At 46.0% G+C, this 23,018-nt stretch overlaps 9 protein-coding genes across 9 annotated transcripts; 5 read left to right on the forward strand and 4 right to left on the reverse strand.

Moving 5' to 3' along the window:
* Positions 1–387: 387 nt before the first annotated feature.
* Positions 388–2,400, forward strand: H6S33_000979 (uncharacterized protein; the record flags this gene model as incomplete). The annotated part of the gene is made up of 4 exons (XM_044832415.1): positions 388–461; positions 523–842; positions 903–1,080; positions 1,137–2,400. The coding sequence occupies 4 exons, from the start codon at positions 388–390 to the stop codon at positions 2,398–2,400; spliced, it is 1,836 nt and encodes a 611-aa protein (XP_044700538.1).
* An 841-nt stretch (positions 2,401–3,241) lies between these two features.
* H6S33_000980 (uncharacterized protein) lies at positions 3,242–5,462 on the reverse strand (the record flags this gene model as incomplete). Its single annotated transcript, XM_044832417.1, has 10 exons — positions 3,242–3,438; positions 3,519–3,654; positions 3,710–3,920; positions 3,974–4,351; positions 4,404–4,546; positions 4,601–4,645; positions 4,697–4,840; positions 4,906–5,229; positions 5,283–5,336; positions 5,394–5,462. The coding sequence occupies 10 exons, from the start codon at positions 5,460–5,462 to the stop codon at positions 3,242–3,244; spliced, it is 1,701 nt and encodes a 566-aa protein (XP_044700539.1).
* A 593-nt stretch (positions 5,463–6,055) lies between these two features.
* On the forward strand, positions 6,056–7,663 carry H6S33_000981 (uncharacterized protein; the record flags this gene model as incomplete). The annotated part of the gene is made up of 4 exons (XM_044832418.1): positions 6,056–6,502; positions 6,565–7,087; positions 7,147–7,355; positions 7,421–7,663. The coding sequence occupies 4 exons, from the start codon at positions 6,056–6,058 to the stop codon at positions 7,661–7,663; spliced, it is 1,422 nt and encodes a 473-aa protein (XP_044700540.1).
* Positions 7,664–9,031: 1,368 nt separating this feature from the next.
* Positions 9,032–11,161, reverse strand: H6S33_000982 (uncharacterized protein; the record flags this gene model as incomplete). The annotated part of the gene is made up of 8 exons (XM_044832419.1): positions 9,032–9,109; positions 9,174–9,289; positions 9,350–9,457; positions 9,515–9,828; positions 9,880–9,995; positions 10,070–10,410; positions 10,463–10,633; positions 10,708–11,161. The coding sequence occupies 8 exons, from the start codon at positions 11,159–11,161 to the stop codon at positions 9,032–9,034; spliced, it is 1,698 nt and encodes a 565-aa protein (XP_044700541.1).
* A 1,713-nt stretch (positions 11,162–12,874) lies between these two features.
* On the forward strand, positions 12,875–14,035 carry H6S33_000983 (uncharacterized protein; the record flags this gene model as incomplete). Its single annotated transcript, XM_044832420.1, has 2 exons — positions 12,875–12,957; positions 13,009–14,035. The coding sequence occupies 2 exons, from the start codon at positions 12,875–12,877 to the stop codon at positions 14,033–14,035; spliced, it is 1,110 nt and encodes a 369-aa protein (XP_044700542.1).
* A 317-nt stretch (positions 14,036–14,352) lies between these two features.
* On the reverse strand, positions 14,353–16,196 carry H6S33_000984 (uncharacterized protein; the record flags this gene model as incomplete). The annotated part of the gene is made up of 7 exons (XM_044832421.1): positions 14,353–14,362; positions 14,423–14,430; positions 14,490–15,238; positions 15,290–15,393; positions 15,487–15,916; positions 15,983–16,024; positions 16,103–16,196. 7 exons carry the CDS (start codon positions 16,194–16,196, stop codon positions 14,353–14,355), a joined length of 1,437 nt encoding a protein of 478 aa, XP_044700543.1.
* A 1,029-nt stretch (positions 16,197–17,225) lies between these two features.
* On the forward strand, positions 17,226–19,694 carry H6S33_000985 (uncharacterized protein; the record flags this gene model as incomplete). The annotated part of the gene is made up of 3 exons (XM_044832422.1): positions 17,226–17,575; positions 17,634–18,702; positions 18,750–19,694. 3 exons carry the CDS (start codon positions 17,226–17,228, stop codon positions 19,692–19,694), a joined length of 2,364 nt encoding a protein of 787 aa, XP_044700544.1.
* Positions 19,695–20,271: 577 nt separating this feature from the next.
* On the forward strand, positions 20,272–21,798 carry H6S33_000986 (uncharacterized protein; the record flags this gene model as incomplete). The annotated part of the gene is made up of 5 exons (XM_044832423.1): positions 20,272–20,735; positions 20,794–20,910; positions 20,967–21,303; positions 21,373–21,481; positions 21,557–21,798. The coding sequence occupies 5 exons, from the start codon at positions 20,272–20,274 to the stop codon at positions 21,796–21,798; spliced, it is 1,269 nt and encodes a 422-aa protein (XP_044700545.1).
* Positions 21,799–22,047: 249 nt separating this feature from the next.
* Positions 22,048–23,001, reverse strand: H6S33_000987 (uncharacterized protein; the record flags this gene model as incomplete). The annotated part of the gene is made up of 1 exon (XM_044832424.1): positions 22,048–23,001. One exon carries the CDS (start codon positions 22,999–23,001, stop codon positions 22,048–22,050), a length of 954 nt encoding a protein of 317 aa, XP_044700546.1.
* Positions 23,002–23,018: the final 17 nt, after the last annotated feature.

Raw genomic sequence — 23,018 nt, forward strand, 5'->3', positions numbered from 1 at the left:
GGTTGCAACACAAAGTTTGTATACAAAATCAGAAACGCTCAAATAATAACTTTAAAAATTAGATCACACGCGCCTGAAGAATGGACTTGTATTCTAGAATTCTCTGAGCTCCGTCTTGAGATAATTTCCAATTGTCCCTGAAGAGTTGGAATTTTTTTGTCCAATGCTGAGTGGTTGGGTTGGGTTGCTAAACATCTGTAAAAGGTATAACCTAATGCCAATGATAAGCAGGGCACCTTCTTGGCAGCAACGCGGGCTGCAAACGCTCGGACCCTCTAAACAAACAAGCTTCCCTCTCATGCTCACCATCGCCTAACTCCAAGCTCACCAAAACCACCCGCAACCTCACTTCACTACAAGCATAGAGACCCACCGAAGGCCCTAGTAATGGCGCCCACAGATGCCCAAATAGCCGAATCAGATGCCCTTAAAGCCAAAGGGAACGTAGCTTTCGGCAAACAGTACATCACCCAACCAACCCCACTATTACTACTACACCCCCCGCTAATCCGGGACAAATAGAGAGTTCACGGCCGCCCATAGCTTCTATACAAATGCTATCGCACTGAACCCAGCCTCGCCAACGCTCTATTCGAACCGTGCTGCAGCACTCCTCTCAATGAATAAGTTGAGCCTGGCCCTAAACGACGCAAACATGGCCATCAAACTGAATCCAAAGTGGGCAAAGGCACACCGTCGTAGAGCGAGTGTCTTGGACGCAATGAAGCGGTGGGATGAAGCAAAAGAGGCTTATAAGAAGGCTCTTGAGGTTGGCTTAGAGGAGGCAAAGGGACCGCAGGAGAAGGAGGCGGTCGAGGGGGAGATATTAAAGCTTGTTAGAGGTGGGTTCTGGGATATGGAGGGAGACGTAGGGGTATGAAGTGAAGAGCTAACGGGAGTAGCGATTGATGAAAAAATAGCGGATGCACCACAGGCCCCGGCCCCGCCGAAGTTTGTCATAAAGGAGGAGAACAACGTCGGCCATATAGTCATGAAGGAGTTCGAGCGACGCATTGCAAACGGGGAGCCCGTGGGTCAATGGCCGCCAAATGGATCATGCCTGCGTCGTATCTGGGTTGCGTATGTCACTCCTAACTCTCCAAAGTCTCCTCCACGCAGCTACTAACATCTGACAGAGAAATGCAATTCCAAAACGCCCTCAACAGTCTACACCAATTCTATGAAGGGCCCATCCCCGGCGCTCCTCCAGGCACCCGTGGCATCTTTGGTAAAGTCCAAACCATCGAAGAACTTACTACCTCTATTCTCGAAGATGGTCGCGTTGCCCGCTTCGACAACACTTGTCTCCAAAAGCTGCGCCTCTGCTTCGCGCTCGAGCAGCAGCAACGGAACGCCATCGGGCCCGGCCTTTCCCCTAAGGAAACAATCAGTGCCTACAACTCCCGTCTCGCCTCCGCACGTACCCAGGGGAATGGTCTCACTGATCCCGTTGTTGGTGGTTGGAACCAGGTCCGCCCCGCGCTGCAGCTCAGTATTCGTACCTCGCTGATGAACGGATGCATTTCGGGTGTGCTAGGCGCGCCGGGGAGCGATGAGCCAGAGTTCAGGCGCGCAGTGGATCTGATTGAGGAAGCGAGGAAAATGTGGCCGATGGTTGATGGTGCGATACGAGGGCGCACTCTGGAGGAGACCTTCCTGCGTGGTGTGAAGATCCTGCTGGCACAGGCGCTGATAAAGTCATACCAGCACACCCCGACCTCGCCGTCGGACCAGCAAAAAAAGCTCGACGATATCATGGAGATCGCAAACTGGGTGATTGAGAGCTTCATGCGGAACCCACGGCCACCAGAGAGTGAGCGCCGACACGGCTTTATGGGCGATGACGCATGGTGGAACATCTACTACGCGCACTACGCCACGCCTTTGGCAAAAGCATACACCTTCCGTGGCTTTGTGTACAGCCATACTGGCCTCCAAATCGATACCGATCGCCAGGAGGAGTACTGTATAAAAGCCGCGCACGAGTACATCACAGCCGCATCATGGATGAGCGCCGACGAGCCCGAGCGCGGGAACGCTCTCTGGAATGGCATCTTCACCATGTGTTCCAGCGAGGCATACTACCGCAAAGAAGACCTTCGTGTACTCGCCGATATGGCTAGAGGTGTTGGAAAATGGTGCGATGGTTACTTTCTGGAGCTTGAGGGTGCCCCTGAACATCTCGGGACTACAGCTCTGCGCGATGTACTCACGAGTGAGTGGTACCCTGATGAGGATGAGAATGCACCGTGCATGGTTGGTATAATGAGGGATATCTGGAAAGAGAGGGTTGAGAAGTATGGAGAAAAAGAGGAAGCAGTGGGGAGCGCTGCGATCTGGGAGGCTGTCGATGAGCGATTGAGGACACAACTGCTGGAGAGGATGGGATGGGATGATTAGGCTTTTTGCTATCTTTGGAGCGGTTTGCTGACTTTTTTAACGGCGTCTTTTTGGAATACCCCTTTTCTTTTTCCTTTTTCTTTTAGATGTTAGTCGTGAGTTGGCAGAGGTTGGGAAATACATATTTTGCAAGTTGGTGGTAATTAATATCATTTTTATTATTTCTATACGCATATCACTGCTTCCAAAGTTTCATCAACTATACTGCCTTCGATCTAATAATGTAATAAGGCCTACTTACACTATTTCTGCAGCATCAAACATTAAGTACATATTCCTGTATTGTAGGGGGAGGGCTGATAGCTTGAATTACATCTGGGGCTTCGGGTCCGAGCTCTTCATAACAAGATTAGACAAACAGCGCCTATTTTTAAGAGTGTGGCAGAATTTGTGAATAGATCTTAGAAGCTGTGATCTCCGACTGTTGATTATGTTGGGCCTGCAGTGCCTGCTGCATGCCTATACATATTGGGAGTAGATTTGGGCTTGGTCGCGGTTTGGGGGTCCAAGATTCGGGCCGAGTACATATATGTATATGCGTTCATTGGATCAACTTTTAGATACCTCAAGCACAACGTCCAGATTTTGTGCTAGCGGATGGAACCATTCAGAAAGAGGTTAATGCGAATCACATGATATCACTCGAGCCTTGGCAAGTTTCTTACGCTAGTAAATGTGACTACCGTAGATGTAATCTAAACGCTAATGTGAATTTTGCAAGTACTGGCATATCCAATGGCAGAATCGCTGACCAATTCATAAGAGACAAAAGTCCTTAAATAACTCCTTCTCTGACAAACGAATGACACAAACAAATGGAATCCGGTACCCTATATTCTCCTTAGGCAAACTTCGCCTCCACACTACTGTACGTCTTCCCTTTGAACTCGAAAGCGAACACCAGCGCATTCTGTATCTTCATAGAGAGATTGAACTGGATATGGTAATATGGCTGCCCATTCTCTGCAATCCTCTTATCGAACAGCTCTCGTGGCACAACGTTGAGGTTGGTTTTAAGTTTACACACAGTGAACACGTCTACATTGTAGGGCATTAGCAATTAAAAAAAGCAAAGGACAGGGGGTGGGGGTGGCGGTGGTAAGACAAAGGGGTATTACGAGGATTTTTCGCATTTTTGGGAAAATTGTCCATTTCACAGGCGAGAAGTGTGTTTTCGACGAAAAGGTTGTGTTCCATGCCGAGGGTAAAGTAAAAGGGGTAGGTAACCGCTTTCTCTTCTGATATTATGTCACCCTGTAGGATACGATTTAGTTTCATCCCTAGAGCTAGTAATAGCAGTGGTACTCACTTTCTTGATGAACCAGCTGACACGGTTGTCAATCTTCAATTCCCCAGTCATAGGATCCACAAAAACGTGTTTACGCTGACCCTTGGTGCCCCCGGTGCCATTGTGTTTCATTACGCATAGTACCCCATAGCTACGCCTAGCAAGCTGATTTCTGACCATCGATACCCCTTCTAAGCCTCTCTGACAGGCCCCACTTGCGACCGCCGTCCACCTAAACTATCGTCAATTTATATCCAATATAATAAAGAGGGACTAAAGACTCACGCATTGAGTGGATTCATCAATTCAATCATTTTAGGATCGCAAACAACACTCTTCAACCTAGCCTTCAAATACTCTGATGCACCAAATCCACCCACCAACAATACTGCCGAGGCTTTACGCCCACACGCCTCCACGCTAGCTATTTGCTGCTGTACGAGTTTAAGAACTTCGTTCACGACAGGGTCGAATATTTCTCTCATTTCAGCACGTGAAATAGAGAGAAAGCCATCCTCGACACCTGCGAATTCGTCATCTTGGATGCCTATGGCTGGGCAATGATAGGTAGGTTGAGAGGGATCGTCGGCGAATATTCGTTTGAGGTACTCCTCGAAGTATTTCATCATATTAGCACGACCACGAGGGCGCTGGTTATTGAATCTGTTGTATATTAGTTTTTGTTTTTTTCCATTGAGAGAAAAGGAAGAATTACTGAGTCAATCCAATCCGATTCTTGACCCAGGCTTCGAAACGTCGATTGATGTAGGTAGAACCGCACATTCCTCCACTGCCTATGACACATTCTTTAACTTCAAGTTTGGGTTCGAGACGAATAATCTCGTATGAGATTAGATCCTAATAATCGGTTATTACGTGATATCTCTTGAAGATATATAGCGATTTACATACCACTGTTCCGCCTCCACAATCTGCAACCACGAACGTATCGTTGACCTAGGAAATTAGTTGCTGATATATCACTAAGCAGGTCAGGTAGGTATATACTTTCAACATGTTTGGTTGTATAGCTTTGAGACTATATACTGCTGCTGCTTCAGGTTCCGATATCAAACGGAGGTTATTCTTAGTTCCTAAACCCAAGACCTCCGCTGCATATAGAGTCTGTGCTTTTGCGGAATCGCTCCATACCTGCAGTAATAATCTATCAATGACCCTTCCTCTCAGGTGTATGGTGATTTTGAGGTGAAACTTACTGCAGGAACCGTCAGAAAGTACTCAATGGGCGTAATTTCTATAAAATCTTTCCCAAAATGACTTTCAAGCACGTCCATGGTGTGATCTTTCAATCCCCTCAGAAAATCAATCACCAAATCAACCGGTTCTTTTCCTGGGGGCATGAGGGCCTTGGTTTTGGCAAGTAATTCATCTGAAAAGGAATCTTGAGACGGATCAAGGAGGAGCTTGATCCATACTAGCTTCTCAATTTCATTGGCAACATCGCAGCCCCATTTGTAGCCAGATGGGTATTCAGGGGAGTATTTTAGCTCGGTTGGTACCTTGTCGGTGGTTTTGTTGCCCTATGCGGAGACTTAGTGGGGAAAAAAGCGTTAGAGGGAGGTGGTGTTCTCACCCCATTTGGCCATTTTTGAATGACATTTATGTCATCAGGGGTTGCAGTATGGGCCTGGAAGTGGTATCAGAGCTTTTGCAGTCATATCTGGAGGGAGAGCATATTGCATACCCAGGCTACCCCGGAATAGGTAGTGCCAAAATCTATTCCAACCTTCAAAGAATGGATAGTGTCGGACATACTGTCTTTGCTGATTAGATATCATACACTATAACAATGTAGTAGAACTTACGCTTCGATAGAGAGGTTGAACAAGTGTTTGTTGTTGGTTCACCAGAGATAAACTGCTGTTATGTGAGTCCAACGGGTGTATGCTTGGTTATCAATAAAGTACAGGAGCAAACGAATTGACTACATACATGTAGCCTTCAGGCAGCAGCCAACACACCAAACCAATGGTTACCCACCCGTATATTTCAGAAAAGCAAAATAAATTTCGGATCCGAAGTTTAGATTCGATTATGGGCACAGCCCCACATATCTTAACTCTCCGCTCGCGTGCGAGTATTCTCACTGCGCTGAACTGAGAATGCCTGCCATTTACGTCTAGTAGCTGGAATTTGATTTGAGTCTGACAGTTTAAGGGATAAGTTAACAATGTTCCCGTGCATGTCCCGCAAACACTGGAGCCTGAAAGTTGTAAATGCGGGGCACCCACACTTACCCTCCTCCCAGCTGGCAGCTGCTGTGGGCTCTGAAATTTGTAACCTCCTAGTACCCTCCCTATCTACGGAGAATATAGAAAATACCACACTATATACCACTTCCAACACATGTCTGATCAACCTGTCAACCCTCTTATTAATTTGACTTCGGCTATCTTCCGGGGGGTATCTGGCGCACCCAGCCGTTCAAAGACGGTAGCCCCGGAACCTATTCCCCAAACACCACCACCGGCAGCGGTTACGTCCAGAGCGGCATCAACAGAGACCGCAAGTGCTAGTTTGAAGAGTGGTCAAGGCGGCAACCTTATCTACCATAAGGAACACCGTCCAGTTCCTCATAACTCGCAAGATCCTAGAGCAAAGCCTCGTAAAGGATTAGAGAAGCAACAGGATAGCTCTCGTGAGGAGTCGAACATGGAGGAATCACTATTGGATAGAGATGATCCTATCGAGGTGGACGATGATTATGTGGAGGTGTCTTCCGATACCATAAGCAGGGAGGAGCAAAGAGTGCGCCCTTCTGGAAGGACGCATCTCAAGTCCTCCAGAGATAAGGTATACATCGATCCAGTTTACTTGCATCACCTGGAACGGAAAGAAAGTGACACTAATAGTAGAGAGAAAAGTCTTCATCGCACTCCGCCGCCTATAGAGGGCCACCACGACACCCCCGGGACAAAGCAGCGGACATAACACTCCTCTACAAAGAACAGAACGCCAAACTCCTTGAAGCCGAAGGTACCATCCGTGAAAAAGACAAGAAGATAAACGCCTTAACAGAAACTATAACCCGTCTGCACCACCTCCGAGAGGGTGGAACCCCTCGAGATGATAACTACTTAACCGCCCAATTCTCTGACATCACAAACTCGATTACAGCATGGACTGTGACCCACTTCCGTAAGAGTCAATGGCAAACGATCACAGACCTTGCCGAACTACCAGCAGATTTGGTGCAACTGGTGGGGAATGTTGTGCATGATTCCACAAATATCTTGGGATCTATAAAGTCGAGGCGGGATCTTATAAATGCGATTGTGATCCATACTATATTCCTCTATTTATTTAGGCCCTTTCTTTTTGGCGCGCATGAGGCTGGAAATCACCTACTTGCCGTATGGCCTCAACTTCAAGGAACTGGTGAGTAAGGCATATAGAAATAAGGCTGCATCAAGAGATTAACAGACGCTATGGTATAGATTTTCAAATTCAACGTTGGCGTGCACTTACTGTCAACCTGCTCGCTCAAGGCCCCGCTTATGAACACCAATGTAATCAGGACGTCTCCTCAATCGCAGTAACTCTCGCCAAGTTGTTAGCACACCTGGCACCTATAGAATCCGACGCGGAATCTAGAGATGCTGATCTTCTTAAGATTGTGGGCCGTGCAGCCGCTTTGTCTATAGAGGTTCGTTAGATCTAATTAATACTTGCCAATAGCTCTCCTGGAAAAATGCTCACACAAGCTATCAGATACGCAAGCAATCCGACCTCATCTACCTCATACCCGTAGAACCCGGAGCGCTGTTCAAATCAGACTTCATGGAAGACCTCAATTGCGAGTATGAACTGGACGAATTAGAGGGAAAGGCAATTGTGCAGGTTCCTATTTTCCCAGCCGTCATGAGAAGATCTTGTCCACCAGGTGGAATGTTGGATGCGCCACACAATTTGATGAAGGCAAGGGTCACGACTATGTTCGTCGATAACGAGTAGTTAAATAGGGAAGGCCAGTGTGTTGAATATCGTTCACTCATCGACCCGAATTTGGGGGATCATCTTATCTTGCGCTCTCCATACGTTAGTGATGGGGGATTTTTGCTTCTTGTTAAGAATGGTTTTAATCTTGACTGATTAGTTACCATGCATATGCAAAATAAGTTCTCGGTAAATGGAGGGCCTGAATTTAGCAGGGCTGTCTAAAGTTGTGCATGCTGGCAAATGCCTATGCGTTCGCGAATGCACTTACCAGAGTAAATACGGTCACAGTGGAGATTGACATTCAATAGCTACATAGGCCTGGTGAGGAATGTTCTCTTGTATCTCTAGAAGTAGGCACAGACCAGGTTTAATCAGATAATATCCGTTGACGCCTTCACGATAAATCACTCGGGGCCGCCATTTCATATTTAGCTCATAATTCATATATACACCCTTCGTGCAGAGCGATGAATAAATATATGTACTTACAAGTGGTTTCCAGCCTTTGGCCGGTACTACACGTACATAAATCAGTCCAATATACGTATAGGTAATATAAGTTCTCTATTTGCCTGTCAGTCGGGGCTCTCAGGCCGCGCAGCGGCCCTCAACCCCTCCTGGTAGGTAATGTTTATTTCTATATCTGCTGATATCCCCCATATATCAGTGGATATATCAGACAATTTCACCAGTACAAGCTGTAGGGATATCCCTTTAACAGCTACTAATCGATTCCCAGAACTGGTATAGAACCTATCAATAACCTAACACCGCTCAGCACAACACCCTATACTCATATCCAACAATAACATTTTTCAAGTGAAACAAAACCTCTCTCTCAATAAGCCAATCAGAAGCGTTTAAAAGCACATGCATATGCAGGTTATAATTATATACTTATTATAGTAGATGTAGAGCCACATGTATGTAAATTTGATTGCGGTACAGTCGGTAACAATAATAAACATGGAACAACGATGAACTTGAATCCATGGAACAATCAGCGTAGCTTAGATATCACTGTTTCGACCGCCAAAAACTCCTATCTATCGTTCAACAACTCACGTTGTTCCCTAAAATCTCAAGGCAGTGAGTCGGTACTTAATACTAAATACGTTATATTCCGGAAAGAAGATGTTAATATTTATGAGCTATGTCTGTTTAGGAAAATAGTGATGTTATATAATTGAAGAACTAAATTTGAAGCCCATTTACGACTTATCCAAACCACAGGTGGGAAGGAAACTTATACGCTCGTTGTATCTGAGGAGCTAGTAAAAACATCTGAGGTACGCGATTTGCTCTTAATTATGATGGGATTTCTTCCCTTAATGAGGTCCGCTCGAAAAATAAAGTCTGAATGCATAGAACTGTATCCTCATCCTATACATGCCTTGGCGTAAAGATTACGTTCGTAGGTGCCATTATTGTTGTAAACAGATCTTTTGATCTATTCAACATCTGCATCCAAAGTCAGTTATCCGGGGCGCAGTAGATTAATCTATAATATTTAGGGTGCACGTACTTCCCAGGCATCTACGTTTTCCTCCGCCAGGCTAATATCGAACTTGCGCAACAATTGTGAAGTGACGATTCGGAGTTGCATATTTGCGAGTGGCTTACCAACACATTCATAGGCGCCTACATGAATAGAGTAGGGTTAAACAATGTACAGGCTTATCCGTGAGGTGAACATCTTACCGAGCCAGAAAGGGGCATATGCTGATCTTTGTCTTGCAAGCGTCTCTTTATCAGCTTCGTACCATCTCTCCGGTTTAAACTCTTGTGCGTCCGGGAACCATCTTTCGTCTGTGGAGCTGTCAACACTTATATATCTCCCAGATTCATCGGATTAAGGAGGCTCACCCATATGAGCAGCCCGAAAACAATATATCGCATTTACTCCTCCAGGGACACTAACGCCATCCACCACGATCCCGTCATTTGGTGTCATCCTTTGCACACCATTCGCGACTGCCGGGCTCATCCTTAATGCCTCAGTTATCGTCGCCTCTAAATGCCTAGTCGCTGGTGTTCCCCCGTTTATTATCTCCTTTGGAACCCTTTCGTCTGGATATGCGTCATAGATTGCATCAATATCGGCCCGGAGCTTGCGAAGTTGGTGGGGGTGTGTCCCGAGCAGGGTGAATATGGCAACCAAAGTGGCAGATGTTGTATCGCTATTGACATATGTAAATGAGGAGAGAATGATTGAAGAGCCAGCTATTTACCTTGCTGCGACCACTATGAGGCGAGTTTCTCCCATCAGGGACAGCTTGTGTTCTCCCACGTTCTGTGGTTCAGCGTCTAGAATATATGAAAAGATATCTCTTTCCTTTGGTGTATACTAAAGTTGAACATGATAAGTCGTTGTCTGATTATTCGAGTTATAAAAACTGTTATGACTACATGTGTACTTACCGCCTTTCTTTCACCAACCAAATCGGTACAAAAGTCCAAAAATCTTTGAACATCCCCTCCAGCACCTAGCATGCTTAGGATGGTGAATGAGTAGCTGACTTGCCCTAAAGCCGATATCACATATGCAGAATCATGCATCACGGCTTTAAAATCAAACGCGCCGACTCTCTTCTCTGGCTTCATATAATTGAACGGTTTTCCAAAGGCTAAATCGCCCATGATGTCTAGCATGAAATTATTGAACCAGTCGGTGACATTAATAGGACTTCCCGCATTTTTGGAGATGTGAGACATAAGGGTATCGGTATACTTCAATACCCGTGGGAGGTAGTCCTGTACGGCTGGGAAAGATTAGCTTGACATCCTGTGACTATAGGAAGTTGGTGAGAATACCTTTTGTGGTGAAGGCTTTATCCCATACCCTTCTGCGGATTGCGTGGGTTTTGGAATTTCGCGTGGATTGAAGACTGTGCTCCCCATCAGCAAAGTTATACCACGTCCCCTTTTTCGCCCTTGCTAAAGCTTGAAGACCGTCGGCGTGGTTTATCGAAATATCGTTTGGACCTATATACATACCCGATTAATTCAATACTTTCGGCTGGCTATGTCCACAAGGCACCTGCGGCATCCGGACTTACCTATTCTGACAATATCACCATACTTCTTATGCAATTCAAGCATGACAAGATGGTATTGCCAATTCGTCTTCCAATGAGTATATGGTATCCAAAATTTGGTTACTTTCGCCCAAAACGGCCCTGGAAAGTTTCTCAACGGATGAAACCATATTCTATACACGACCATACTACTCCACATCCCTAACAAAAACGACCCATAAATTGTTGAGGTCAGCTCCACACATGACCAGAATGGAAGTTTGAGATGGAACTGAAAAAGCGATTGAACGGCAAGCGGAGCGAATATTGCGACAAGAAAAATTTGTTTTGCGATGAGATCTCTCTCAGAATGGCAGAAATACGTTATGTGAGAAGTAACTGCTGTAGTGAAGGATATAAGAGAGAGTTGGTAGAGTGGGAGGTCTGCGAGGACCGTGAGGCCTCGGGATAGTCGAATCGCTATATTGCTGGCCATTTTGGCGTTTAGAGTTACATACATTAACAAATCAAGAAAGCTGGCCTTTGGGAAATAGCCATTATATATCTCAGAGCGGTGTGACCCACCCGCGTCGTTCGTATCGGTGTGTACTCTATGTTTGCACCTCCCAATTAACCGCCAGCGGTCAACGCCACCTGATCCGAAAGTAATTGGTAGCACAAAAAATGGGCATGGATCGGACGTCAGCAAGGTATCGAGAAGAACACCGAGGCAGGATCATCACGTTCCCCGGCCCCGGGTAGTCTGCAAGTTGAGAAGATGGAGTAGGTACCTACATACATGTAGATCTCCAAAACCACTAGACTAGATTCGCAGGGGAGGTTACCTGAGATGCAAACTTGCGGCGTAACCGGAAGGTGCAGTCGCACCTCGCTATCTCGTAATTCGATATCTCGGATCTCTTGCTGTCTCGTATATTTGCTATCTCGTAAGGGTTGGGCTCCCAGAATACGCTTACGGCATAACGAGGTGCGACTGTACACCCATGTATGCTTGTACTCTACTCTAGGTATGTACTCTACATGTATGTATGGCTATACATATGTACTCTACACGTACTCTACTCTAGGTAGAGTACATGCACCTACATGTACCTACATGTACCTACATCCTACATACATACATGTACATGTATGTACATGTATGTATATTCGTGGACGTAATGGGATACAATAGAAAAAGGGTATGGATTCGCTACGTTATTCCCGCTAATGCGCTAATAATGCAGCAAGAATACGGCATATATAGTATGGTGGTAAGATGGCCACAATGTAAATTAAATAAATAAATTCGTCTCCCGTTAAACTCTTGTTAGGTCATGTATTCAAAAATAGGACGTACTAATAGTAACGCATAAACCTAGTCTAAGTGACATAAGCCTCATGGCAAACTAACCTTAAAACTCCGTTATATGATTTGAAAACGCATATCCAAGCGGCCCTCTGTACCTTCTGACAAACTCTGTCACGACTTACACCCAACTATTACCGAAAACCCGGCACGGAGTTCCTATCTTCACTCATCCAAAAAAAAAAAAAAAAAAAGAGAAAAAAAAGAATAAGAATCTCACCCCTGCATGCAACACTCGTAAGCGAAAATCGCGTGTTTCCTCCCGTTCAAAAACCCGATTGGTCTCGCACCTTAGAGATTCAAAACAGTCCCAGTCTCAGTTGAAAGGGGAAACCTCTCTTCCGTCCCTGGGTTGGAACGTCATGACAGGCCTCCTTGGCGAAACAAGACTTTGCTCTCGTTGATAGGCGCCACTGCACTAGGATGTTTGGACATGATTGGCTGGTCGCTGGCCAACCTCAACTCGTTGGGAGCCGCCAACAGGGATTAGTAGAAGAGACGAATCTGTAACAGGATGTGTCGTGGCTGGGTTAGCTCTTGTGGGAGCGGTATACATGTATTTATATAGGAGATCTGTTTCCCTCTGAGAATTTGTGCCTTCTTCTTTCTTGTTGCTGGTTCCGTTCTTTGGTTTGGCACATGGAGAATATCCAAGGTGCGTTTTTCTTTTCATTACATTCGAATTCTATTATCTGTCAATCCGGCCGGCGTTGAGCGCCAATTAAATATCTAATATACTTATTCTTTTTATACAGCTAAACACCTTACATATACTTGAATTCAACATCTTTTGGAATCATTACATTCTTCTCATATATAGTCACTTCAACGACTACGATAATGATCTCGCCATTCCAGATTTTCATCTTGCTCGGGATAGTGAACTTCTCGCAGGCTTTACCGGCGTATATACCAGTACAGAAGTACTACAACCACTCCTTTCTCCTCGAAATCATTCTAACTTTGATATTCAGTTCTAGTTCCTCGGCCCTCCACTCGACACTCACAACATTCACAACTTTCTTGCCCACCCTCTTCCCGTCAATGCCAATACCACAGAACACCTCCATCGCAGCTACGCCGTCCTCGATATCTACGTCCACCCTCTCACCTCCATGCAAAAATAGAACTCTTGCCCTCTCACCTACTTTATCGACTGCCAGAGGGATACTTGTAGTGACTACAACTGTGGACCGTCACCACTTCGTGGAGGTTGCACCAGTGACAGTCACTACTATAGAGAAAGTGACGGAGACAACGTCAGAGATGCAAAGAGTAACAGAAACACAGACACAGAAGATCACGGAGACAAAGATGGTCACCATAACAGCCAGCGGTGGGATGGAGCGGGTTACGGAGACGTCGGTGGTTACTGTGACAGAGAGCGGTGTAACAGGGACGGAGGAGGCCGTAGGGAGCACAATCATTCTTTTACCGCTACCTAGTAGCAGTATTACAGAAGCTGTTACAACTATGACTACGATTGCGATTATCACTACGGACGTGACCTCGGTCGTGACTGCTATTCTCATGCCTTCTACTACCGAGGTTATAGATGTAACTACTACGGAGCAGGCTACAGACATACCCACCAGTCAAGTTACTATAACAAGTACAAACAGCGGCCAAACTACGGCCTCAGACACTACAGCTCCAGAACTGACGAGTAGCGCACAGCCAGCTCCCATACCAACAACTACCGAAACTACTATTGTGAAACCCACGAGCACTGCTGAGCCTGCACCCGTGATAACAGCCACTCCCGAGCCCACATCCGAAGTTGACACTGGTTTAAGATCATCAACGCTCCTCCGCATCTCTATAAGCCGCCTATCCCCCCCCCCAGCACCGGCCTTTGAGACTGTAGCGCCAATAGCCACAGAAACACCAATCGTCACACCACCACCGGTGGCAGCGGGGGATGATGATTCGGAGACACCGTCGAATCTACCGGATTGGGATGATGTGAAGGGTTTTGCAAGTACATTCGCCGGCGCTTAGTTTGAGAGCTTTGGCGCAAGACTTTCCCCTCATGGATTGAGGATTTGTATATACTTTCATTTTTGCGTATAATACTACATTGGAGTTAATAGGGTGGGCCTTGATGGGGTTTTTGCATAACGGGCCTATGAGCGGGTTATGATTTAAGGTTATAGAGTGTAGAGAGTCTCTCATTAGGAGGAGGCTAGCGTTAGACGCAAAATCTTCTATTCTTTTCTTGGCTTTATTACAGTAATTGTCGACCTATAGTGCTCGAGACAACTAAGTTCAAACTTTGTACAGATGTATGACGAGGACCATCTGGTACTGACTATGGCCTACTCCATTCTGCGAGATCGCTTGACGTTAGGCTCCGTGATATCTCCCTGGTTTTCACTAGAGTAAAACCTTTTTGTCTGTTGAAGCCGTTAGATCACTAGCTAGAAATTGAAAATAGAGCAATGGAATCCCATACCACCTGAGCGCCTTGGTATGAAGGTACAGCTAAGACTTGCGTTTGGACCACAATTTCGGGCTTATCTCGACGACGAACACTCCCAGAACGTCCAATACCACGATGTGTGGAGTTACCGGTCGTATAATTGCCCCTAGGTTCCGTATCCTGGCTGAGCGGATGATAGAGATTTGGAGCCCATGCTAACGGGGAGCTTAATAAGTCACTGGTACCAAAAGCAGGGAAGAAACTCCCTTCGGGCTTAAAATTGTCCGTGGTCACCGGCCCGGATCCACCAATACTCGCAAGAGGTTCGTAATATTCGCCACCAAAATCGTTCGACTCACAGACTATTTCACCTGCATCTTCCCCCCTGTCATGCTCAGTAATATGAGGGTTGGAATTCATAACACTGGGGGCTGGTTTCTCGAGGCATCTATTGCCTCCCTCCAAACTCTTAGGGCGAAGGGAACTAGTTTCAAATCCCGAGGATCCAAGTGGTGCCGCCAGCTTGCTTATTGGCTTCCAAACAGTGTATGCTTCTCTGAGAGAGAGCTCCGTAATATGCTGACCCTTCAAGCCCTGATCATTCGGCTTACACAAGGGCTTAGCCATGGTAGAGCGTTTCTTCGACTCCCCCGGCGGTTCAGACAGCTCTGATTGTTTGGCGTGTTCATTGAATGCAAGTGGCCTCAAAAACTGCACCAGATCCTCCACGCCTCGGCGAGTTCCCCTCCCCGTTTGAATCAATTTCATTTTATTCAAATGTTCTTTTGAAATTAGTTCTAAGTAACATCCCGTTCTATAAGGTCGAAACTTACCGGCTGATCGATAATTGAATACAAATCTTGCATAGATATCTTCCTCAAGAAATTTATAAAGATGTCGCCTTTTACCGAACTTAACAGGGAGTGCCTCTCCAATCCTAGAAACGGGTTAACACTTACCCAAGAGAGCCTGATAACAGGAAAATAACGCTTGTGTAATGCTGAACACATAATGGAGGGTGAAAACGTACTGGATCATATGACTAGAATCTCCCACATTCGTTTGTTTACTTTCGTGAGCGATTGGGGCTTGATCTTTAGGATTTCCAGAGCCAACAATGCGTATTTTCCTCAATTCCACTCTGATCTGACCATGCTTTGCAATAAGTGGCTCTTGTTTGCTCTTTTCGGTCCTAAGATTCTGCATCATCTCTAGGAGGTCGCTTTCCGCAACATCCGAAGCGGTTTCCCCAGTGGGGGCCCTTTCAATGCTAGCGCCAGGATCACTCATTGAAAGAGTCTTGACAAAATTCTCCAAGCCAACTTCTTGGAAATACCAAAGTCTTTCAATGGCTTTTCCATTACCATCACTGGTAATACTACTATCCATCAACCGCTCTTCCGCCCTGACATGCCACGGAAGATAGACGATTGTCGTAGCTTCTGGAACCAGACACTCGTCTAGATAGACTTCAGCTAGCAAGTGCCATTCAGAAGGATTGTAGGGGTAGTCTTCGGGCCTATTACCTCCTCTCCTGTCCCGATGTACGTGTTGGTCAATTATTATATCTGGTGCAAAAAAATTATCGTCAGGTTTGACAACGATGCCAAATCGGATTCCCGTTTGCGAGAGAATGTATGATTCACAAAGAGTAGAGTCTAAACCGATCTCTGTGCCTAGGGAAGTAAGTATACCCCCGGCGGCGCAAACCTCAACCGAAATTTTCTTCAATTTCGGCATTACGCAGGTTGGGGGATGATCGAGAATTGTCGGGGAGCGGGAAGGGTTTCTGTAGGAGTGGAGAAGATTACACAGAGTGTTCGGAGTGGTGCGAGTAGTGGGGTGGGTGGTGGTCCGGAGGGTTCGGACGCTGGTGCCGCGGACTCAAGCTTGCTATGTGGCGCGCTAGAACGCCGGTAGACTACACCATCTACACGTATAGTATTCTCTGGATCAATGGCGAATTGGTCAATGGCGAAGGACCAGACTAGACGATAATGCTGTCGATACCACCCGCGCGGCCACAATCTACTAAATATTCATTTTGTTTTCTTCTACATGACACATACATGTACTTTCATCATTTGGCATATATTCTTTGCCTTCTGCGATTTATTTCTTTATCCTGCGTTGTTATTTCTTGATCTAGATCCAAATCATGGTTCTCCTTGTTTGTTTGTATGTATTGTATATACATGTGCATGTGCATGTTCATGTAGGTATTTCAACAGTGGAGCTGATCGATGGCCCCAGCGGCCAAGTACACAATCCCACCATATATTGAAAACAGACTTGCGATTTGTGCCTACATCTTGTAGATGGCCGGTTCTTCCGCAGATCTGACAAACAAGTGCGCATTCGCAATATGCCTGAATTGACTATGGCGGTAGTGTAAGAGCTGTACTAGGGTGTAGCGAAAAGTGATCAGAATCTGATAAGACAAATACATGTATTCACCGCAGCATTCACTTATCAGATTCTGATCACTTACCCTCAACACCCGGTACCTCGCACCTGTGTAACAGTGCATGCTTGCATGATTTAGCGTTGTACAAGATCGCGACGATGAGGCTTAAAAGCTTAGCTAGCTCATCGTCAACCACGTGCGCGGCTCGTTTGGGCTGAGTCAGCTAGACCCTGGATCCTAAAAGACCCGTCCCCTATTAGGGCCGGAGTGGCATAGGTATATTTACCTTTACAACAAATATAAGCTTCCCACAGAACCCTCCCCCTATATCTCTTATACCCATCAACTCCGTCTTTTAATTAATGTCTACCCCTCTCTACGATGCTCCTCCACGCGAAGTGGTGGTCCCCCCACCGTCAACCACTTTTGAACCCTCATCAATCACGATCCACCCTACGGAAAACGCGTTTGCCGACTCCCATGGACGTACCATATTTCTACGAGGCATTAATGTATCAGGAGATGCGAAATATCCCATGGAAAATCCTGTTGCCGGTACTCCCGAGTTCTACGACGCGAGCACCGTAACTTATATCGGCAAACCGTTTTCAAGTGTCGAGCAAGCCAGTGAGTGGTGGACACGCCTTAGAGCTTGGGGGATTGGTATAGTAAGGATGGTTATTACCTGGGAAGCTTTGGAACCTAGAAAGATGTCAGTTAAAGCTTATGTTATTCAATTAAAGCATTCCTGGGTACTAATGTGAAATTAGGGGAGAATATGACGAGAAATATATTGATTATATATATGCAATTCTAGAAAAAGCACATCAGGCAGGTTTGATGGTGTTTATTGATGGTCACCAGGATGTCTGGTCTCGATATACCGGTGGGTCCGGAGCTCCCTTGTGGACCTTTCACATGGTCGGCCTGGACCCCAGTACTTTCCCGGCCACATGTGCAGCAGCTCTCGATGTTTCTGGAGCAAGCACATCCCATTCAACCCCCTCTGGTCGTTTGTGGCCAACAAATTATTCGAAATTTGGGCCGGCTACCATGTTTACTGTATTTTATGCCGGCGAAGTTTACGCCCCAAAAGCGGTATACTCTGGGGATATACCCGAATTTCAGGGCGAAAACATTGGTTACGTCTTGCGTAGTGCGTATATCAAAGCGTATGCACAACTTGCATCCCGCTTGAGTTCGTTGTCCAATGTACTTGGCTATGATCCCATGAATGAACCGCACCCTGGCTATATTGCGTTACCATCGCTACATCGCCATAATGAAAACACAGAGCTACACCTGGGGCACATGCCTAGCGCTCTTCAATCTATGGCACTCGCAGCCGGCCTCCCAACGCCTGTCGGTTACTTCGAACGGACCTGGCCTCATCCATCAAAACGAGTGAGGGACGACATTCTTAATAAAGAACGGATCTCAGCGTGGCTTCCGGGTAGGAAAGATATTTGGTTGGAGGAAGGAGTTTATATTCTTCCTGAAGATAAAGAAAATGGGAAAGTTACATTAGGGCCTAGAGGGGAATCTTATTTTGCAACAAACCCAAATACCGGAAAGAAGGCAGACTTTGAGAAGGACTTCTATGTCCCATTCCTGAGATCCTTTAAGTTGGGTATTGCCCGTGCCCTTCAAGATTCATTGGCTGGACGTTGGATGTTTGTTGAACCTGTCCCAAATCTGGGCCCACCAGCTTGGGCAAAGGGCACGAACCCGCCACCGGGGGAGAAGATTTGCTACTCGCCACATTGGTATGATATCCGAGTACTCTACGAGAAGGCTTTGTGGTATGGAGTGTCTTTTGACACATTATCACTTGCAGGCGTAAGTCTTCCCACTAGATATATCCTGATTCCTATTAACAAATTCAGGGCTCTCGAAAACTCTGGAAGCACACCTATATTGGCCGCAACGGACTGACAGCCAACTATGCGGATAATTTCCAGCGTTTCATTTCGCACCTAAAAACTTTTCGCCCTGAAAAACCAACACCAATCTTGATAGGCGAAACAGGGGTCCCATTTGACATGAACCTCCAGTCCTCCTACATTACTGGCGATGTTCATATCCCATTAACACAGCTTGACGCCATATTCCACGGCATGGAGAAATCGCTCCTGAACTGGACTGTCTGGAACCTAACTTTGTCGCATTCCACAACAGCAACACCAGAATCAATGCCTGCTGACAACGAGACCTCCGCTCCAATTCAATCTGGAGATAATTGGAACAGCGAAGATTTCTCTCTCGTCTCACTCTATGCAAATCCCACCGTTGAAGTTCCACTCCACGGTACCTCAAATAGTCCCCGAGACCTCGAGAAACCCTTAACCCGAGCAGCCTTGTTCGGGAACCTCTATCTGGGTGGTCGACTCCTCCCAGCCCTTTTACGGCCTTATCCTGCAAAAACGGCAGGTATTGTCATTAACTCGGAGTTTTTTCTTGATACTCTCAGCTTTGAACTACGGTTCATTGCTAACCCTCCACTTCCACCACTTCACGAGGCTGGTCTAGAAACAACAACCGAAATTTTTGTTCCAGTGTATCATTTCTCAGGACGTGAGTGCATCCTCACTATCTCTGTATCTGGCCTAGGTCCAGAAGAGGAAACGACAATTCATAGACCACAGGTCAACGGACGAGTAAAGAGTGGGATTGAATGGACATGGAACGAAGCGGAACAAGACTTAGCTATAGTCCATGATGAGCGACATGCAGGAAAGGAGGTTAGTGTGACTTTGAGGGCGTTAGTGCCCGGAGAGGTGGCGGTGGAAAAGAAGAATTGGGCAGGCGCGCTAGTGGGCATGTTTGTTTGAAAAGGAGATTTATTTTCATTTTTTTCTACCTTTATTTTCCCGGATTTAGATTTAGATTTGAGTTTGATTGTCGTGCGAAAAGGTTAGACTTTGGCTAGGTGTGCGTGTGTGGTCACTGTAATACGTACATGTAGTTTTCTGCTGTTTTAATAATTTGAGTAGAGTGGATAGAAGTGCATAAAATTGTACGGCTGTGATTATTAGAGTAGAAATAGAATGAATAAAGGATATTCAAGGCGACATTGTAGATGAATTAAGGAACTTTATATTCGAATCAGATAATATCACTCGGTTTCCGGAATTCGATAGATGGCAGTTTTGGATACCAGAACTCATGTTACCGCTTGAGCCAGTCTCGTATCCATCCTCTACGAGGAGCACTGGGTACAAGCCTACGCCCGAGCCTACATGTATGTACATACATGTAAATGTATCTATATGTGGACTTAGGAAAGAGCTGTACATGTGTGTGCAAGTTCCATGCACTCCCATGTGCTTAAAGGCTTAAAAAAATCCCAGCATCCTTCCCATCCCAATCATAACCACCAACACCACAATCGTCCCCAGGTCTCTAATCATGAACTTACATTCCATCCACACTAAGAATTTCTACGATCTCCCTAGGGGTATAGCAGTGAATATTTTTAGTTTTCTCCCCCTGACCGCTCTCCTCGGTGCTCAATTGGTCAGCAAACGTTTCTACGTCCTCACAAACGGAAAGGAATTCAAGCATTGTTTTTTCCTCTCGTCCCCACCATTATCGTCCCTGTTACCAAGCACGGAAGTATTTCTTCATCCAGTCTTCGGCAGACTTAACTTTTCCGCCTACCACTCTCCGAAAGTCATCAGGATTGGGGATGATCTTGATAGTCTCAGCCTCTACAAAGCGAAAGTCGGCAAGCAGTTTGCAACCTATCCCGCCTTGAAGAATGTAGTTCTCAGGGTGCTCTCAGGGGGAATTTGGTCGTTTTCGACAGAAATTAAAGTGGAGAATGATGATGGGGTTACTGTATGGGACGTTATCAATGAGTCTACAACCTTGTATGTTCTTCCCGCCAACTCTTAGTATGTAGATGTTTCTAATAAGTTCGAGCAAAAGCTTCAAGAGTTACACCAAGGTTAGCTTCGCAGACCATTTTGGTCTTGATGTCTGTGAAGAGCGTGGCTACGATCCTAAGGTTCTTATGCAGAACTATGACTTCCTCGATCCTATGATGTAAGTCCTTTAATCCTATCTTGAAGATTCTCTGTAAACTGATAGCTGCTTTGTAGGTCCTTCCCAAAAATCTTATTCCTTGATCGTAACAGCAAAAACACAATTATTGCTGATTATGACTTCAACAAGTTTGCATCTCTACCACTCATCAAACGTCCGGCAGATTGGGATATTGGTGATAATTATACTGGTGAAAACGGCCAGGCAATAGAGGTGCAAGAGGCTTATGAAATTACGTCATGTATAGGTAGTGGCGAGGATGGGGAGTTGGTAAACGCTCAGGAGAAGGAAAAATTTGGAGAGACTGATTTAAACAACAATGAAAGGAGGAAAGAACTATCTGCTTCCGCATTACGTACTGCTGGAACCGAGTCTATGGATACAGCTGATGGGGTTTTGTCTGCCTCTGCGAAGGAATCCTTGATCTTGGAAAATATTAATCATGATACCCCCGCGCCGCAGGGCGAGAAGGATATGGCCTTGGAATCTTTAGGTGGTGCCTCCACTCAGATTGAGAATACGGCAACAGTTCTTGAGAGCCTTGCCCTCGATGACCACAAAATGCAAGACGGTGATTCTTATACAGCCGACGAGTCTACTTGCCAGGTTGCCGGGTCCACGCCGCTGATATACGACATTGAGTTAGAGGCGATCCAAGTTGATCTCACCCACGAAAAGAAAGTTCTATCGCCTATCCGGGATGACATAGATGAGCCTAGTACTCTAGATATTACGCTTCCTCAAACCCTCCATACACCAAAAACCGACCTCCCTGATCTTAAAATTGACGCTGGCAACGAGGACGATGACAATCTCGACATCGCATCAGGCAAAACCTGGACCGTTATGGAGGAGGAATCGGACGATTGGGAAGATGCATTTGCTTAACTAGTTCTACTTAGAACAACTATTTTGCGTGGTGAATTTAACAAGCGTTGCCAATGTCTAAAGGATAAACATAATTAATGAAATCTGCTTGATGCTCATTTCAGTAAAGGGTTCTGTGCAGTTTATTATCTTATCACCCCCAGAACTATATACTAACAGTTTTCTCGAAATCCGATGAATTCTCAGGTGTTCTCGCAGCATTAGCGGATACTTCCTCTTTTCTAAATGTCTGTTTGTTTTAGGTACCCTTCACGCATTGAGCACAACCCCTTCGCCTACAAGTAGATTCTCAGAGACCCTAAGCTCCTTGACTACGGTGTTCTTAACTCCAGCTGATGCCAAATCGGCTTCGACCTTTCCACGATCCCACGTAGTCTCAGTCAGATGGCTCGAGACAAAGCCCTCGACAACTTTAACTTCATCATGAGTTGAAATCCAAATCCCCACATCTGTAGCTTTGCATATCTCCAACCCTGCTGGGAATCCGCTCGAGATCTCGCCGCCCATGAAACTGTAGATATGCTTGAAAGGATGTAGGAGCAGTGTCAATTGGGGTTTTTTGCCGGGCAAGCGTGAAAACCACGAGCGCAGGGCAGAAAGTGGGATACCATGAGGCGTGAAGAGCGTTGAAATCATCTTCGTTGTTGAAAACGCTTCAGTGAAAAAGTACTTTATTCCGATCGCGGAATGGAGTCCCGGCATTTCCCATGGCCACTTGGCGGGGATAAACTCAAGCTCCAACCACGCCGGGCGCTCAGGATGCTGCGCATTTGGAATAGCGACACGAACGCTTTCACCCTTTTTGAACACGGTCATACGAGAGGAAGGAAACCATTTCCAGCCTTTGATGGTAGAGCTCGCGTCTGGACAGGCGTACAACCGCGTACCCAGATGTGTTGACCAGTCGAATTCCTTTAGTGTTTCCTCATGGCAATGATCGGACTTGCTTTGAGAGATGATTATGAGATCTGGGGCTGACGATATCTCAAGGAGAGAGTTTACGGCAGGTTTTACGGTATGTAGCTGGTTGGAAAACCGGGGGTGGAACACAGGGGCATCCGAATGTAGCCATGGGTCTAACAGGATCGAGAAATCGCCGTCTTTGGAGGTTGTATCCGCGAGTGTAGTTGTACCGGAACTCGGTAGATGGAAAGTTATGAGGAACGTCGCATCAGTGTTGAGGTGCTGGACACTCAGTGACATTTTGTTTGTGGGGAAAG

Source organism: Morchella sextelata, assembly GCF_020137385.1.
Source record: "Morchella sextelata strain SCLS chromosome Unknown scls_1, whole genome shotgun sequence".
NCBI classification, from domain to species: domain Eukaryota; kingdom Fungi; phylum Ascomycota; class Pezizomycetes; order Pezizales; family Morchellaceae; genus Morchella; species Morchella sextelata.